We start from the raw sequence: 17471 nt of genomic DNA, 5'->3' as shown, positions 1-17471 counted from the left end.
CTTTTAATTATTTATTCAGGCGAAAATCACATTCTAGAGCAGAATAAAATATTGCCTTTCTCACTTTTCTTTTTGTCTCTCTCCTTCTCATACGTCCTCCTAATGGAGACGATAAGTTTTTCTCCTCGAGAAAGCGCTTTGCGTACTCTGTCACTGCTCTCAGAGATTTAACGCGTCGTGCAGTTTTCGAGGCGGATCCACGTCGTTTATCCCTTCCGACTCAATTATATCTCTTCACGAAAAATCTCACGAGAGAGGATCGACTATTCGCTCCGTTGACGATTTTTCAGACGAACGATTGCAAAATTTCCGAATACTGCCACTCTCTATCGAGGATGTTTCAAGATCTACATTTTTATTATGCGTGACTAAATTGTTCGATTCTAAAATTTAGTTCTGTTTTAACAAGTTTAAGAAGCTTACATCTATACTTTTATTTTACAACGCCAAGAAAAAATGCAATAGTAGTTTAGAATAACAAATTGTCAAAAAAATTTAATATTTATAACATCTTAAAATCAATGGAAGTATTTCTGCGAGATGCGTAAGAGAAAAAAAGATAAACACTTAATTTCGATCAATTTATAAGTTGATTTAAGAAGTCGATTCGAGAGAAGAATTGATTTAATAATTTCCTTACTTCTTTATTAAAATCGACAACTTAATTTTGTAATAGTGTCATAAAACATTATTGCGCAAAAAGCAAGCAAAAATAATTGATTATTGATTTCAGTACGTCGAGCGTAACTTTCATAACTTTTCTAGAAACTCCCCGAAGATGTATCAAACGCCAAAGTGAAAGCGATTAGTATTGTGACTGTTAAACAGGTAGTGAGACATCACGAGAGCTCGCAGAAATCACGTTGTAAAAATAAATGGCAGTAGTCGATCAGCAACCCCTCGTTCGTTTTCGAGACATTAATGCTAATATTATTAATATAAATGACAGTTATCATACTCTTCTGTTGCTTTCGTTAATTATTGGAGAAAAAACTTCGACATGTTATACTTCAAAGTGCGTAGGAATGCGTGTGCAAGAAAAGTTGGTTGGCGCCCGCGACCGTTTCCCTCTAAACTCTTTCCTTCTTTCTCTCTCTTTCGTTTTTACTTATCTGTACATTCCTTTCTTTCATCTCCCGGTTTACTTCGTTCGTGATCTTCCACGGAAAAAGCGGCGAAACAAACAAACGTGTAACAAATCGCGAAACATTTGTGCTTGCCGCATAAATTTAAAACAGTTTTGCATCGCAGCCTCTCTTTCTTTTTTTATTTTTCTTAATTATCTTCTCTCACCTTTCCCCATACGTATTTTCTTTTTTTCTTTTCTTTCTCTTTTCCATCTCTTCCGGGTGCTTTCCTCTTTCTTTCTTGCGCTCCTCGAGCTGTTTGCACGGTTAAAAACTCGGAGAGCAGTCTGAAGAGAGCGCGCAAAAAGTGACATAAAGCTCATGCCGTTCATACCGTCAGATACCAATTTTACGTGTGCGATGAACGTAAATGAATTTGTACGTTCGAGAAAATTAGTACTTTGTTCGCCACGATAATTGTACACAAGTCATATCTGCATGGAAGCCATATATGCCCACATATATGTAAAAGAATTTTATTTTTTATTTAATTTATATGATTTACAATAAAGAATGCGAATTAAGTAGAAAATTATCATTTATATGCAAGTGTCATAATTCTCAAGAAAATACAGACGTCGTCGGTATACATATATACACACGGCAATTAAAGCGTTAAATTGAAATTGAAATTGAATTTCATAAGGTATATAAAATATTAAATTAAATTCTGTACTCAGAACTATAATTCTGTATTCATAATTATAATTATAAAATAGAGTTTCTGACTTTAATGATAGAGAGATTCGAATTGATTTTATCTCACAATCAGAAACTACTTAATCGCGCGCGCGCATTTTCTGAGTTTTCAATTAAATGTCTTAAAAAATAATATTACTTTTAAATTCTATTTATTAATCTAGAGAGTTTCTAAGTTATCCCCTCGGTTATCCCCAACATAGCTTAATTTGCATATTAACAATGTCATTCTTTTCTTGATGATTAGTTCTCATTGCCAACTGCGACAGCAGAGCAATTAAGAACGCGATGCGTTAACTTGTTTATTAGGCTACAAAAAACTCATGTATTTAATCCTAAACTCGACAACACGAAAGAAATAAATCAAATTAAAATATGAAGTGTAAAAAAATTAATCTTTTACTACTTCCTTTACTTGATTTTACTGTGGCATATCGTATTTTATGAAATAGAAGAGATTTTTATAATAATTAGATTAGGAGAAAACAAGTGCACGAATTTAAGTTACATATTGTATTGTACATTTTTACATCAAATATTTTTCATATTGTATTTCAACTGCAAACAAGAATCGGTACAGGTGCAGATAACGAAAGATATCGATGCCTTATATACACTGTCGAGTTTAGGATTAATTATCGGACGAAACGAAGCCGCGCTGCGTGAACCTAATCGGTCTCGGGCGGCGCTAATGCGGCGCTAAAACAGGCGCTCTCGATACGAGATACGTCGGCATCCCGCGGCTCCGTCGTATCAGAAACATTTATGGAGCTCGTACTTCGCTCTCGCGACTTCCACGAAACAGCGCGGGTCGGTCGATGATTAGCCCCGGATAGGCAGCGCGGGAATGCAATTTCCTGAAAAGCACGTCGCGTCGCTCGTCCTCGATTACGCCGCGCGAAGAGAGTTCCCGCTGACGAACGCGGACAATTTCCGAGATGCACTTAGCCACGCCGCGCCATGGCGCGTTGCGAGTTGCGACGCACAGTCCCGAAAAGGGACGCGGAGGGAGGGACAAGGGGAGATTTACGCACTCGTTGCACTCGGCGTAAGTGGCCGTTCAGGCCGAACTTACCGCTCGTTGTTCCGCGCGGATACGGTTACGCCCGATGTAATTTCCGACGAAAATTACGCACGCGCGCAAAAGAGTATACCCAGGATGCAGTTACCATCGTAAATTGAGCTCGGCCGGACTGACCTCATGAAATCGACTTTATTGTCGCTGACCGATATCTTTCATAATACGCGCAATTATCGATGAACGATTGTAAGCCGCGAGAATAAATCAGTCGTCCGTTAAGAGACATCGATCGTCGAAATCATGTCGCAGCTGTATTATTTGAATAAGTAGTTTGGAAAAATTATACGAGGATAAATAACTTCGACTATACAGTTCGACTACAGTTATACAGAAATGTTTGGTATTTTACAATTAGTCAAGATTCGATCTTTTCAATTCTTGATTATAAAGTCCTTTTTTATCGCAGATCTGTGTTAAATCATTTCATTATGAATATATGAATTCGTGAATGAGTGAAGTATTAATTCGACACAGTCTATTCTGTTCACGGACACACATGAGTCATGCAACGAAGAACACGGCTGATTCTGTATGTATAATTTTGACGAATATTCGACAATTTATTGTCCGACTTCACTTTGACTATTGGTCCATATTCATGGGTGAGATCTACTGTATTTAATGTAAATCAATGCGTCGACACTGTTTCTTTTATGGATATTGATACGAGACATTTGTAATGCGTTTAGTTTTTTATTGTTCTGAAGAAGGCCAAGTAAGGCACGAAACTGGGGGGGAATTCACAACCCAAAATTTTGTACACCAATGCCGATTTTTGGCATTGCTGTAAAACACTGCCGACATTTTCGTACACTGCCGACAATGCTTAGTCAATACCTACAATGCCGTCAATCCTATATATAAATAATATAAAATTAAGGCAATGCCATGAAATTATCAACACTGTCGCGTACTGCCCATTATTATACGCCAATGCCACCTCTATCAAGTTAACCCCCCACTATTGCAAAAAAATCCGCACCTATTAAAAAATTTAGTGCTATTTATGTGCTGTTGCTCTAGTCCGGATTTTGTTGCTCAAGCCGTTTAGCAAGAAACGGCGATCAAAATGGGGGGGGGGCAGCTTATCGTCATAATAAAAAACCTATATAGAGTACTCAAATCCAAAAAACAAATACACCAGAATTTGTTGCTTTTTTGTTGCTCCAAGATAGCGTGAAAACATTTTGAAATATAACGTTTTTTAGAAAATACGGTAAGGGAGACCGGGGCTAACTCGACACCGGGGCAAACTTGACACTAGGCTCTTTGCCAATTTAAATCTATCGTAGAAACTTGTCTTTCCTACTGTAAATGCGTCTTTATGTGCCAGTATTATCAACGGAATTTGGTAACATTCTGAGTTATAGTGTAATTTTTAACGCGACATAAGCGTTTTTGATAGTGAAAAGTAATTTTTCTGATCTTTCGAAAATGGTCTACTCTTTCATCGAGCTTTCGGGCAAAACTAAGCGACGTACAGCAAAATTTCCTTAAGCAATTTTGTACCTGAAGGAACGCTCTTTAAATGTGTACCATTAAATTTGCTTGAAAATTTTAATTAATTGTTGAAAATTGCTTTGAAAAAAATTGTGTCGAGTTAGCCCCGGTCTCCCACGTATATCCGAATACTTAACAGCACTATATTGACTAGATTTTAAACAACGTTATATTTCCAAAATATTTTTACGCTATCTTAAAGCAACAAAATAGTAACAAATTCTGGTATAAACGTTTATTCGATTTGAGCACTCTATATATATTTTTTTCGCATAGGGAGGGGTCAGCTTGACACAGAAATTCTAGCCCCACCACATACTAAAAAACACATATAGAGTGCTCAAATTTAAAAAAACAATACACCAAAATTTGTTGTTTTAAGATAGCGTAAACAAATTTTCGAAATATAAGGTTCTATAAACAATGCCACTAATAAATACTGCATCTTTGACCGTTATCTACAACTTCGATGGCTAAAAACTAAGTAAAAGAACTTGTTGCTTATTAGCTCTTTTTTGTCTTAAAATATTCTATGGACCGTGCCCTATCAGAATATGCAACTTACGATTTTGTTGCTCGCCCCTAACTGCAAATAAACAAATTATTTATCTCCGCGTCGACCTTTATCTACAACTTTGATGGCTAAAAACTAAGTAAAAGAATTTGTTGCTCGGCTCTTTTTGGTCTTAAATATTCTATGGATCGTGCCATATTAGAATATGCAACTTACGATTTTGTTGCTCGCCCTTAACTGCAAATAAACAAATTATTTATCTCCGCGTCGACCGTTATCTGCGACTTCGATGGCTAAAAAAACTAAGTAAAGGAATTTGTTGCTTGGGTCTTTTGTTATTAAATATTCTACGGACCGTGCCCTATCAGAATATGCAACTTACAATTTGTTTCTCGCCCCTAACTGCAAAAAAAAAAAACAAATTATTTATCTCTGCGTCGACCGTTATCTCGTTATCTGCGACTTCGATGGCTAAAAACTAAGTAAGGAATCTGTTGCTCGGCTCTTTTGGTCTTAAAACTATAAAGTAAAAGAATCTTTTACTTATTGTTAGTTTTTAGCCATTGAAGTCGTAGATAACGAGATAACGGCTGACGCGGAGATAAATAAATTGTTTATTTGCAGTTAGGAGCGAGCAACAAAATCGTAAGTTGCATATTCTAATATGGCACGATCCATAGAATATTTTAAGACCAAAAAGAGCCGAGCAACAAATTCTTTTACTTAGTTTTTAGCCATCAAAGTTGTAGATAAAGGTCGACGCGGAAATAAATAATTTGTTTATTTGCAGTTAGGGGCGAGCAACAAAATCGTAAGTTGCATATTCTGATAGGGCACGGTCCATAGAATATTTTAAGACCAAAAAGAGCTGAGCAACAAGTTCTTTTACTTAGTTTTTAGCCATCAAAGTCGTAGATAACGGTCGAAGATGCAGTATTTATTAGTGGTATTGTTTACAGAACCTTATATTTCAAAAACTTGTTTACGCTATCTTAAAGCAACAAATTTTGGTGTATTGTTTTTTTTTTTTTTTTGAGCACTCTCTGAGTTTTTTAGTATGTGGTGGGGCTAGAATCTCTGTGTCAAGCTGGCCTCCCATGCGAAAAAAAATATACAGAGTGCTCAAATCGAATAAACGTTTATACCAGAATGTGTTGCTATTTTGTTGTTTTAAGATAGCGTAAAAACATTTTGGAAATATAACGTTGTTTAAGATGTAGTCAATATAGTGCTATCTATTAGGTATTCGGATATACGTATTTTCTAAAAAAAACGTAGGGGGCGTCCACTGCCGTACTGCCGAGTCAATGCCGGATAAAATTCGGACACTGCCTTAGCAATGCTATGCAATACCTCCTGCACTGCCACTGCCACATGTCATTAATACCACTCCCCAACCACTGACGACAATGCCGTCAATATTATAGGCCACTGCTTACTTTTTTCAGTCCACTGCCGAAATTTGTACACCAATGCCGACTGTGAATTTCCCCCCACACGAAACGTTAACGACTGTATACTATTATTGAAATTATTAAATATAATTTTAACATCTTGTAAGTAAATGCTCGAAAATTGGCCGTTTTAAATTATTTAGCTATTCTGTCTAGTTTACTATTCTTTAAACTGAAAAAAATTGTACTGTTATTTTTGTGCTTATATCTTTTTAAAAGACATTATTTCAAAAGATATGAGAACGGAGATGTAAGAAAAAAATTTTTTTTGTAACGCAAAATAGTCACTTAAATAATTTCTACATAAAAATTTTATTAATCACATTATCAGTTGAGCGGTAAAATAGATGATAAACCAATACGCACGACTCTTCTACGCGATACATATATACATACTATATTTGCCCATACAAAAAAATACAAAAAAGTAATACAAAAAATAAGGAAATTACCCCAGAAATTACAATAAAATATCAAGATTAAAATGTTTTTCATAAAATATTGGCTCAAATACTTTCATATGAATCAATTTAACTACAAAAAACAGATGCTTAATAATTATAAAACATTTGATTAATCCTTTGTATCCATAATAAATTTAAAGAATATATATACATATGTATATTCGATACGCCTCAGAAATACTTTAAAAATACTGTTTTGTAATTTCAAATATTTTTAAAAAATCGTGATTCCTATACCTTGTAATATTACGAATATTTCGTAACTACACTCTTCAAACGGCTCCCGCGAAGTTAAGGTAAACGCGTAAGATTCTTGAAAAAATCGTCGCAAAATGGCACACAGAGAGTGCTTAAAAAAATTTTTTTATGCGAATTTTCCTGACTAATTTACCGGTAACTCGCATAAATTCGCGAATGAACAAAGCGTTCCGCGAGGCGGAGACGGCGACCTGCTCCGCTCGCGATGACTCGTACGAGCCGTGAGATTCGACTCGATTCCGGCGCAAATAGAACGGCAGATAATGGAGATAGGCTAAGAATAGAGCATTTAAAAGGCGTAAATGGAGCGTAACGGGTTCGCACGCGCGCGAATGCACCGCGAGATATAGCAAAGCAGCTGGAATCGGGAATTCGATCGCTTCGGCGGCAATGCTACTCGCGCGCAGCAGCTCTTGCCGGGTCCGCGTGTTCATGTACCGCGGAAGTATCACTCGACACAACTATTACGAAACGCGAACGAAAGCAAGATATAAAAACGTGGTTTTACGCCGTCCACTCTTAACACGCGATGTTTTCTGCTGCTTTCTTTCGTCGATTTCTTTACATCATTTACATGTAAAACAGCGAGAATATTCGTAATTATTATCAAAAGAATTATATAATATTGTAGTGATCAGCTTGAGACTATAAATTTAATGAGTGTCAATTATAGAAACCGAAAGAGAAGGAATTTTTAAACGGTTCTATGAACATCATAGATTAAGGGATAATTATTTATAAATGCAATAATGTGAAATCCAGTTTGCAAAATTTAGATTAAACATATAGCAGCATGATTATATGGCATAATTATTGTTTTCTTTCGCTACTGAAAACAATAAATATAACAATAATACTCTCGTCATTTTTAGCCCCTATTAGGAAAACGTAAAACTTGATATAATCCATATATAGCAATTTGTGTAATTTATAACGATGCGATTGTTTCATAATTGCGGTAATTTATTCGCGTTTACGTGTAAAACTTTATCAAAGAATATTGTTTTAATCTCATCTGCATTAATCCTAGAATATTACAAAACTATTTAGTATTATATACTATTCACATTTGGATAAAAAATTACTGATTATAGTCTATTAACAAATAAGAACACTTTTTTCACTTTATGACGTGTAAATTTTAAGATTTTAAAAGATTTTATAACATAAAAAATATAGATATATATACAGGGTGTCTCTGCACTCAGTGTAAAACTGATACAGCGGCTTTAGCACATGGAAATAAGTCGAAAATATCTAATTCTATGTCCGAATCCGAACGGTCTCGGAGTTATAATAGGGTGTTAAAGTTGCTTTCGTAAGGAAGCAGTATTAAATGTTGTTTAATATTCTTTATTCTGTTTAAAGTGTTTAAAGCTTTACAAAAGGTGCTCAAAAATTTCTCCGTCGACTTAACTTTTTAGCACAAATTAATAAACTGTTTCAAGCTTTTTGAAAAATGTTAGGAGTTTCGTAGATGACATCGGCAGCATTAAGTGTCAGTTGCCATAGTTGTGGATCTCATTCTGGTAGAGCACCCTTTGTAAAGCTTTAAACAGAATAAAGAACATTAAACAACACTTACTTTAATTTATGTTCTCTTACAAAAGCGATTTCAATACCCTATAATTCCGAAACCATTCGGATTCGGACATGTTTATTCGACATTTTAAACTTATTTTTATGTTCTAAAGCCGCTGTACCAGTTGTGGCACTGAGTGCAGGGACATCCTGTATATAAATTAAAAAGTAGATAAGAAACAATAATTATTTTCATCGAATATTTTTTTCACTTACTGTTAGCATAATATTCCAGGATTACTTTAGAACTTTGTCGACGAACACTCGTAGTAATGTTACTTTAATTACTATGAGTACACTATACGTATCGAGAGTACTCTCGGAGACCAGCGCGATGGCACTTTTCGCCTATACCTACTAAACTGGATGCAACCGAATGGCATCGATCGAATTTCGATGTTGGCACCTTTCTGGTTGGAGCCCGATCATTAGTCAGCTATCAAAATAACACGCTTGAAATCGTGTCGCGCGTGCTTTCTGTGCGCGCTCGTAATACTCACCTATTATACTTTCCGAGGCGGCGTCGCAGCGGTGTGGCGTCGAAAGGAAGGCCAGGGCCAAAGCCAAAGCCAGTGTCGAAGGTAATCGTGTCAATTCCATGTTTAGATGTACCGGATCTCGGACCCTGCCGCGACAATTTGCTGAAAGAACGACAAACAAGATAATCATTAAATCACATGCCTCCACGTGCTTATTTTCTTCGATTGTGCAACAAAATGGCAAAACACTTAAACAGATTTACATTTTTGAAACACGAGCCAATGTTTACATGTTAAAAATATGCCTTCAATTAAGATAACGCCATCTTGAATTCTCGCGCTAATTTTGAACAATAACATTGGACAAACTGTAATAAATTCGCGGAACAAAGCAAAAATCTTGCTGCGCAAAATGCAAGCGGCACATATTTCATTTCAATTTATACGAACTTAGCTTTCTGGAATAATTCCGAGAGAAGCATTAATTGTGAAGATCAAGTACTCCGCGTAATGCATAATACGCACCGTCTCTCTGCGCGTTTAGAGAGCTTACAGTAGATTTAAGGATATCATCAAGTGTATTGTCACCATTAGCATTGATACATGTAACAGTCTGATGCACTTCCGCGATTTCCATACCTACGTTTAGACGCATAAATTTTCGTGGCGCCACGATGCAACGTGAATTATATGCGTATATTTAACCTTTCGTCGACCGCGCGCTCATGTTTTTATTTAAAACTGCAAATTGTTCAATCACTCCGCGAGCCTCGGAATTACGTGCTATTACTCGAAAAATTTCAGTGAAAGAGGAAGAGCGTTTCTCGAGGGCCGAGGGAAACGGGCGACACGGCTCGAAAGGAAAGTAACGGAATGTATTGCGACTTGTATTATTCCCATTTGTTGAGAACCCTGGCGTCCGATACATTATTCAACACGTTAAATGCATAAATCCAATCCGAGATCCAATTCAAATGCGGATGAGCCTAACGAGTCTTGCTTGATTAATGAGAATTCCAGCGGTCGCGAGGATTAGAATTCACGTTAGCGATCCCCGCCGTTGCGTTGCCGATCACCGGAGTATCTGTATCTTGTTTAATCGATTACGAAACCAATATCTATGCGGCTGTATCTTTTGTATGCAACGCGAATATCGTTGCACCCACGACGAAATATCTCTATGCTGGTGTGGTGACTCGACAAATCTATTAATACATGCACACACGTATACGCTCGTCGAGGAGGCGCGCGTACGCGCCCATATCGACAGGCACGATCGTAAAAAAAGGAAAGCAAAAAAAAGTTACAACAGTCAACCGGCCGGGCCGCGAATTGAGAAATATTTATGAGCCGATTTTTTCGATCGGGTGGCTCCGGGAATATTCCTGAACGCGTTGCGCCGCGCGAACGAATAGATTGTGTCAAGTGCGAAGATAAGTATATTAATCACGCTCAGTTTTAGTTACTCGGGTCGTTTATTTCGAAAGTCGTTTAGGTCAGCTGAGACATTTGGATCGCCATACAATTTCATGCCGTGCTTTCATCGTATATTTATGATATAATATGCGACAAACTAGTATGGAAAATACTAATAGGTTGATAGTATATTTTACTTCTCATCCCTTATCTGTAATCTCATGAAACGCTACTGAGGTACACGCTATTTAAAAAAAAAGTAGATAGCCACGCTCGCAGATTTTATTTGTGGGATTGTCTTTCTTGTATACGAAAAGAACGGTTTTGCTGAAGTATTTAAAAATTTACCTAGATACAGATCTGAAAATAATTTTGTTACACCATCAAATTAATTGTAGGACACTCAAACTGATTGCTAAAATGTCAAAACTTTTTACAGCTAGCATTATCATACTTCAGCGACCTACTATAATTATTTTGATGGGGCAACAAAATTATTTTCAGATCTGTATCTAGCTCAATTTTTAGATACTTCAGCAAAACGTTTTTTCCGTGAATATAAATTCCCTAACGGAATAAATGCTATTCTTTATTCCTCTCAATCGTGATACGACTCGGGCGGAAAAGATGACGAATTTCGAGGAATATTATCTCCTGATAAATTTCCACATTCTCCGATCCACAATTCGAGGCAGCTTCTGCCCCCGCTGTGCATAATGACGCGTATAATGACGCGCCAGCACGAGATCGTTTGCAATCATGCGGATTGTTTGCACGAGCGAGACGCGAACAAACAATGCTCGCGTGACGCTTGTTTGCGAGAGACGTGCAAGGGGAGTGCTCTCTCGCTCTCTCTCTCTCGTACTACGTAGTAGGCGGTTTACATGCAGACTCGGTAGTCTAATCCAAATCGCAGATGCCGACGATGTAACTAGACTGCTAACATCCCGCGCAATTACACACGTATAAGTTTGTAACGTGATATATGAGAGCGGAAACTAGGACTGTAAATATTCGAACAGCGATATCGTTCGAATAAATCCGACACGAGGATTCGTCTCCGATTCAAAATATTTGTACGTTCGAAATACTGGAATATCGAGTTTTGTACTATTCCGTCTATTCGAATATTCGAGTATATGCTAGGAATTTAGTAGACTGGTCGTAAATGTTAAAAAATGCAATGAACATCGAGGCGCATCGTAAAATAAAAATTGCTAATAATCCCTATTAAATGTCTTCTTGATGTCTGTTTGATATTTGTACGCATGAAATATATTCCGGTTATTATACATCGCTGAAGACGAGAAGATAAATTTACGTGACCCATGCCAATTGTAAACTTGTAAAAGATGGCAGGTTTCTCCACACACGTAGGAAAATAACATGGGAAGATTAGATACTTTTAACGCGGATACAAATAGCAATTACCGAGATTACTGCAACAATAGATACTAATTTGACAATTAAGGATCATCTTCAATTCTTTCTACGAAGGCGCATGCAAAACGCGTACATTAATCATTTATACAACAAAAGTAGGCGGAAGGAGGGATGTACGTGTAGCGAGAAAATAACTTATTCCCAAGAAAAAAACCTAGCTTTTGATTAAACGTATAATGAACGCTTGTGTACTATCAAACACTACATATTGCAGTAGATTGAAAAAAATAAAGAGAAACTTTATTAACTATAAAAAAATTTGTCGCTATAAAACGTAAGAATAATCTAATTTTTTTATCTCTCAATAGTGACTACTCGCACAGGACACTATAATAATGATGCACAATCGGCGAGCAATTCAGCTTGTGATGCAGAATGTTTTGCACGATTATTCGCGTAAGGCAAGCAGGCGGACAGGCAGTCGTAAAACATCAGCGTGGAAAATTTTCCCGGTGCATACGCCGGCGTGTGCATGAAAGTATATCAAATTCACGAGTGTGTGGCGAGTCTTAAGTGGAACAGCTCTATTATGGGGCGTGATTAATAAATATTCGCACGTCACGCAGGTAGAGGCCGGGTTCACCTGATCTATTCGCCAGCTGTGCGTGCACCAATGCGTCGACAATCGCGCCGCCGCGCCGCGCCGCTTGTCATTGATGTATTTGGCGGCGACAATGTTGGGCAACATTTATCAGAGATGAGAGAGAAAGAGCGTGCCCATATACTATTTTAAGCGTTTATTTAGGAAGGAAATGTGCTCGGGCAGATGGAGGGGGGGGACGTGATGACGCTTGGTCGTACATACAGTCGCCACTTGTACTCGCATACGCACAAGCGTAATTACATTTAAATAGAAATTATGACTCATCGCCGCTCATGCTCTGCATGTCTTCTTACCGCCATGCATCTCTTTAGTTCTTTTAAAAATATTTTCTCGATACGAGATCCCGTTTTTTTAATCACATCTCTCAATTTAATAATTCACGCGCTAACGAACGTTTTATTTGAATCACTATTTAATAAAGTTTCGCTCTAAATATTGTTAGACCTAAAATATATAATAGAGCTATAAGTGCTAAAGTTTAATCTTATGTATACATTAGATGTCGTGAATAATTATATTGTAATTATATTATTTTAAAATAATTTAAAATTTCGAATATTTTCTTTGTAAAACTGTAAAGGAAATGCTAGACATGAAATAATAGTTGTGTTTTACGTGCATTGGATAAATTTTCCATTTGTTTCTCATAATGAGGGAAGACTTGCATCGTCGCTACTATCACAGTTAGGCTTTTAGTCTTGCGTCTCTATTTCTATACTTTCTTATATTTATATCTTTTTTTAAACATGATGTACTTTTATCTACCATAGTTTTGTTCATTTTGGAAAGACAATTCCGATTCATACTTGCAAAATTTCGCGCTACAGGAAGGAGCTAGCATACGTATCCGCAGTTTTCGCCTTCGTCCTCTTCGCACGTACTATTCAACTATTAATAGTCATTACCACTTTCACTCAGTGCCGTTATTACTGCTCCTCCTCTCCGCTACGACCGCCTCCCGGCGGTCGTTCTCGTTTTGCTTCGGACTTTAATTAGGATTCCGTCATGACGCGAGCTCCCCGGGCTCCAGCTGCTTCGAATACGTTTTTTCTGAGCGCATCGCTAATTCGCCGACTAAGCGTGCCGATCGAATCTCGGCAGCGGCGAATAAACTCGTAACAAGCGGCGCCCCAAAGGGAAGTTCGAGGCTCGTTGCACTGCAATACGCTAAATTAGATCGTAAGCACCGCAGGAATCCGAAGAGGCGTCCGCTAGGCTGATATAGTTACTATCGGCAGAGTTACTGTTTTGATGCTGAGAAATACCAATACTCTCGCTTCACTAGTTTTGTATCGAGACATTATACACGTATTTTTATTACGTAATTTATGGTATTAATGAAAACTAATGCTAGTACATATACACGGAGAAAAAAAATTTTCTGCATTTTAGTAAATATTAGTTTGCATACAATTGTGACTCCATTTATTAAAATGAAGAAAATTTTCCTCTTTATTAGTATATTTTTTCTCAGTGAACACACATATAGGTACCTACTAATAAAAAAATTTTTTTTCTTTATTTTAGTAAATGGAGTCACAGTTGTATGCAAACTAGTATTTACTAAAATGCAGACAATTTTTTTCTCAGTGTACAACTTGTTCTTTTTTATTATGCTTGATATAATACGATATAATACGGTATAATACATATTCTTGGTTACAAAACAAATAGTATAAAAAATTATACGATGTCGCTTTATTTTCAAATTTATTATTAATTTCTGTCATTAATCCACGAAAATATTAGTTCCAATGCTCTTTTTTACTATATCTGTCAAGGCATAAAACATCACGGTACTGTAAAACGAATAAAAGTATTAATACTTCTTTTTTAACGGTTATCTCCGTCGTCGATACACGGCGACGACTAAATTACCTATTCGTCAGGTATGCGCCCCGTTATTGGTCGGCCGGACTTTGCGAGTGAGTAGACAAAATGTCAAGATTTGATTTACGAGGCGGCCCAGAGAGCGGCCAACTCCGAAGGATTAGCCCGCGCCGAACCGCCCGGAAAGCCAACTTATGAATTTTACGGCCGCCGAAAATCTAAGATCCGCGAAATGTGAAATGTATAATTGTTCGTCACGGGGTAACAAAATTCACAGCAGTGATCTTTGAGCGACGATGTCGCGTCGCGACACACCCGATACTTAAACGGCGACCACGATTCCGAGTTTGATGTCGCGTATAATCTCGCGTATAATCCATGCGAATAATTGTGAATTAAAAGCTCGGCCAGGCTAATGAATAACGGTGTGTGACACGTGTTGTCACGACGCAATTGTACGCAACGATTATGGCCCATGTGATGTAACGCGATGCAACGCGAGTGCAACGTAATAAACGCCGTTTTGCGATGTCCTTTACGTGGAAGCTTTCATATATTTATTTTGTCAATTGTGTCAACGACGTCGCACATCGCTATACGTGTTACAATAAGTTTGCTCTGGTATTTAATGACGCGATAATATATTGAAAGCCGGATGTTCCTCTGGCACGATTGGTCGCGTCGATTTGTATATTTCGCTTTCGAAGCCACTTTCCTTCAGTTCCCAAAAGGCCGCGATAATTATTCTTATCGATAAACGATATCTTTCGCGACTGCTATCTAAAATCAATATTTATAGTGGCGAGATCCATAAGGTGTTAATCGCTGTTAATTAAAACGCTAATTGCACAAGTTCTATATCTTTATTACTATACACGTATTACATGTACGCTGAATTTGAACGGCATGCAAAATATACAAGATAAGAACTGCGCCACCTAATGTTACCGTCTCACATATATGCGAATCGTTAGTTGGAGATTCTTTATTGCGCCTTTTTCCAAGCGCAAGTAGAGAAGTAGATATCCTTCTTCATACACCGCTGGGAATCAACTCTCAGTAGCACTTCTCTCTCGCCCTCCCCTTAGCCCTTCATCTTTTTCCTCCTCAGCCACATGCCGTTCACGGACACGTGCTCGTGTTTATGTGCCCTCCTCACTGCTACCTCCGTGCTTCTCTCTCTCTCTCTCTCTCTCTCTCTCTCTCTCTCTCTCTCTCTCTCTCTCTCTCTCTCTCTCTCTCTCTCTCTCTCTCTCTCTCTCTCTCTCTCTCTCTCTCTCTCTCTCTCTCTCTCTCTCTCTCTCTCCTCCCCTCTCTCTTCCTCCCCTCTCTCTCTCTCTCTCTCTCTCTCTCTCTCCCCTCTCTCTCTCCTCTCTCTCTCTCTCTCTCCTCTCTCGTTCTGCATTACGCGTCGTTGCACGATGTGCTCATTTGCGCAAGCGTGCGCGGCCGAAGAGCGCGCGCGTGTGCGCTCTGCGCAAAGAAAAAGAATGCAGTAGCTTGCGCAAAAGCGCGAGCGAGCGAGCCTACGGTCTGGCGCAGCACCGCGCAGTACACGTGCACGTGCATCGGACGGACGCGAACGGATAGGGAACCGGGAGGAGGGTAAAAGAAGGGGGGAAACCGGCAGGCAGGTCGCTTGCATTTATGAGAAGTGTATCGCGGTGGAAACACCTGCGGTACCGCCAGGCTGATTTAAATAGACGCCGGGGATATACCGATGCACCGTGATATACTCGGGAATTTATGATTGCTAACGACGATTTCGCGCAACAAGACGCGAGTGTCGTAAAGACACTGATACAATTGACTCCGTTGAAAATTATATATGAAATAGTTGTTAAATAAGTTAGTCAAGATGTAAAATTGTATACAACAAGTAAGTAATCAGTCGGTAGAAATCGATCATTTATCTTCAAAGAATGGTTTAATTTGATCTTATTCTAGTGATTTAGGTGCAATTTAAAATTAATTGCTGGACGAAGCAGCGTTAGATAGACGTTTCTCGCGAAACGTTAGACGTCGAGCCAAGAGGAATATTTCGTAACCGTAAAACTGTATATTTTTTCAGCGATTTTGCGCATTCATCGCGGGACGTCTTTCTCCTAGTTTTAGCACGGAATATTGCTGCGATCTTCGGTATATTTTTACTGCGGCTGTATATTTTACCGAGCGTGTGCCGCACACCCCGAGTCCGGACTTTGTTGAGAAAGTTACGATTCTCTCGTGTATGTTATTCTAGGAAAGACAGTTATACGACGCACAGCGACCGCGAGATTATTCACGCGACTTGTAACTCTTAATCTAACCGCGGTGGCTTTCGAAGGGCGAGGGAAGGGAAAAGAACGTGTCGCTAGAGAAATCACGACAAAAATGAAGAACGCGTGAGCAAGTGTCCATGTGTGCGCCATAAGAAGCGAATAAAAAAGAAGAAAAGGAAAGAAGGATAGAAAAAAAAGAATACAACTTTATATACGTATATTATACGCGTCTGACAACTCAGGTACTTCAAAATTATTGAATAAAAAAACAATATACGTTTATTAATATCTGAACACTTACAGAAAACTGACAAGACTTTTGATGAAAGTAATAGGTATATTATACACGCTATAATTCACATGTCAAATAATTTTCTTTTTTAATCAGAAATAAATATTGATTTTTATAAAAAGAATATTTAATATGCAAAGTATCGCATTTTAAAGATATATAAATTATTCGAAAATAGATATAAATCGATAAAAAGGTTTAATGGCAGACAAAAAAAACAGTCATCGTAAAAGTTAAAATATATGTCAAAAACAAATATTCGAGTTTTTTTTATAAGCGATCGCAAATACCGATTGCTTCACAAAAATTAGCAATAAATTTTATAATAGTGCCCATTTAAAATAAAATAAATAATCTTTGTCACAAAAATGAGTTTTCAAAATCTACATTCTAAATATGAATTGATCCTTTTTACCGTGCTTTATACATTGGCCTTTTTCTCTTTCCGTACTTTGAAATTTTAATGAA

General features: G+C 37.7%; 1 protein-coding gene across 4 annotated transcripts in view; it reads right to left on the bottom strand.

Annotated features, from left to right (window-relative positions):
* Cv-2 (crossveinless 2) overlaps positions 1-17471 on the bottom strand; it is a 46253-nt gene that overhangs the window by 13696 nt on the left and 15086 nt on the right. For all 4 annotated transcript variants that reach the window (XR_011731149.1, XR_011731151.1, XR_011731150.1 and 1 more), the window contains exon 2: positions 9179-9319. Coding sequence is in view for 1 of the 4 variants with exons in the window: in XM_071772704.1 (XP_071628805.1) it covers positions 9179-9278 (100 nt within the window). In the remaining 3 variants the exon portion in view is untranslated. The remainder of the gene's footprint in view (positions 1-9178; positions 9320-17471) is intronic.

The sequence above is a fragment of the Temnothorax longispinosus genome, chromosome 3, assembly GCF_030848805.1.
Source record: "Temnothorax longispinosus isolate EJ_2023e chromosome 3, Tlon_JGU_v1, whole genome shotgun sequence".
NCBI lineage: Eukaryota > Metazoa > Arthropoda > Insecta > Hymenoptera > Formicidae > Temnothorax > Temnothorax longispinosus.
This window is presented reverse-complemented; position numbering and strand designations above follow the sequence as displayed.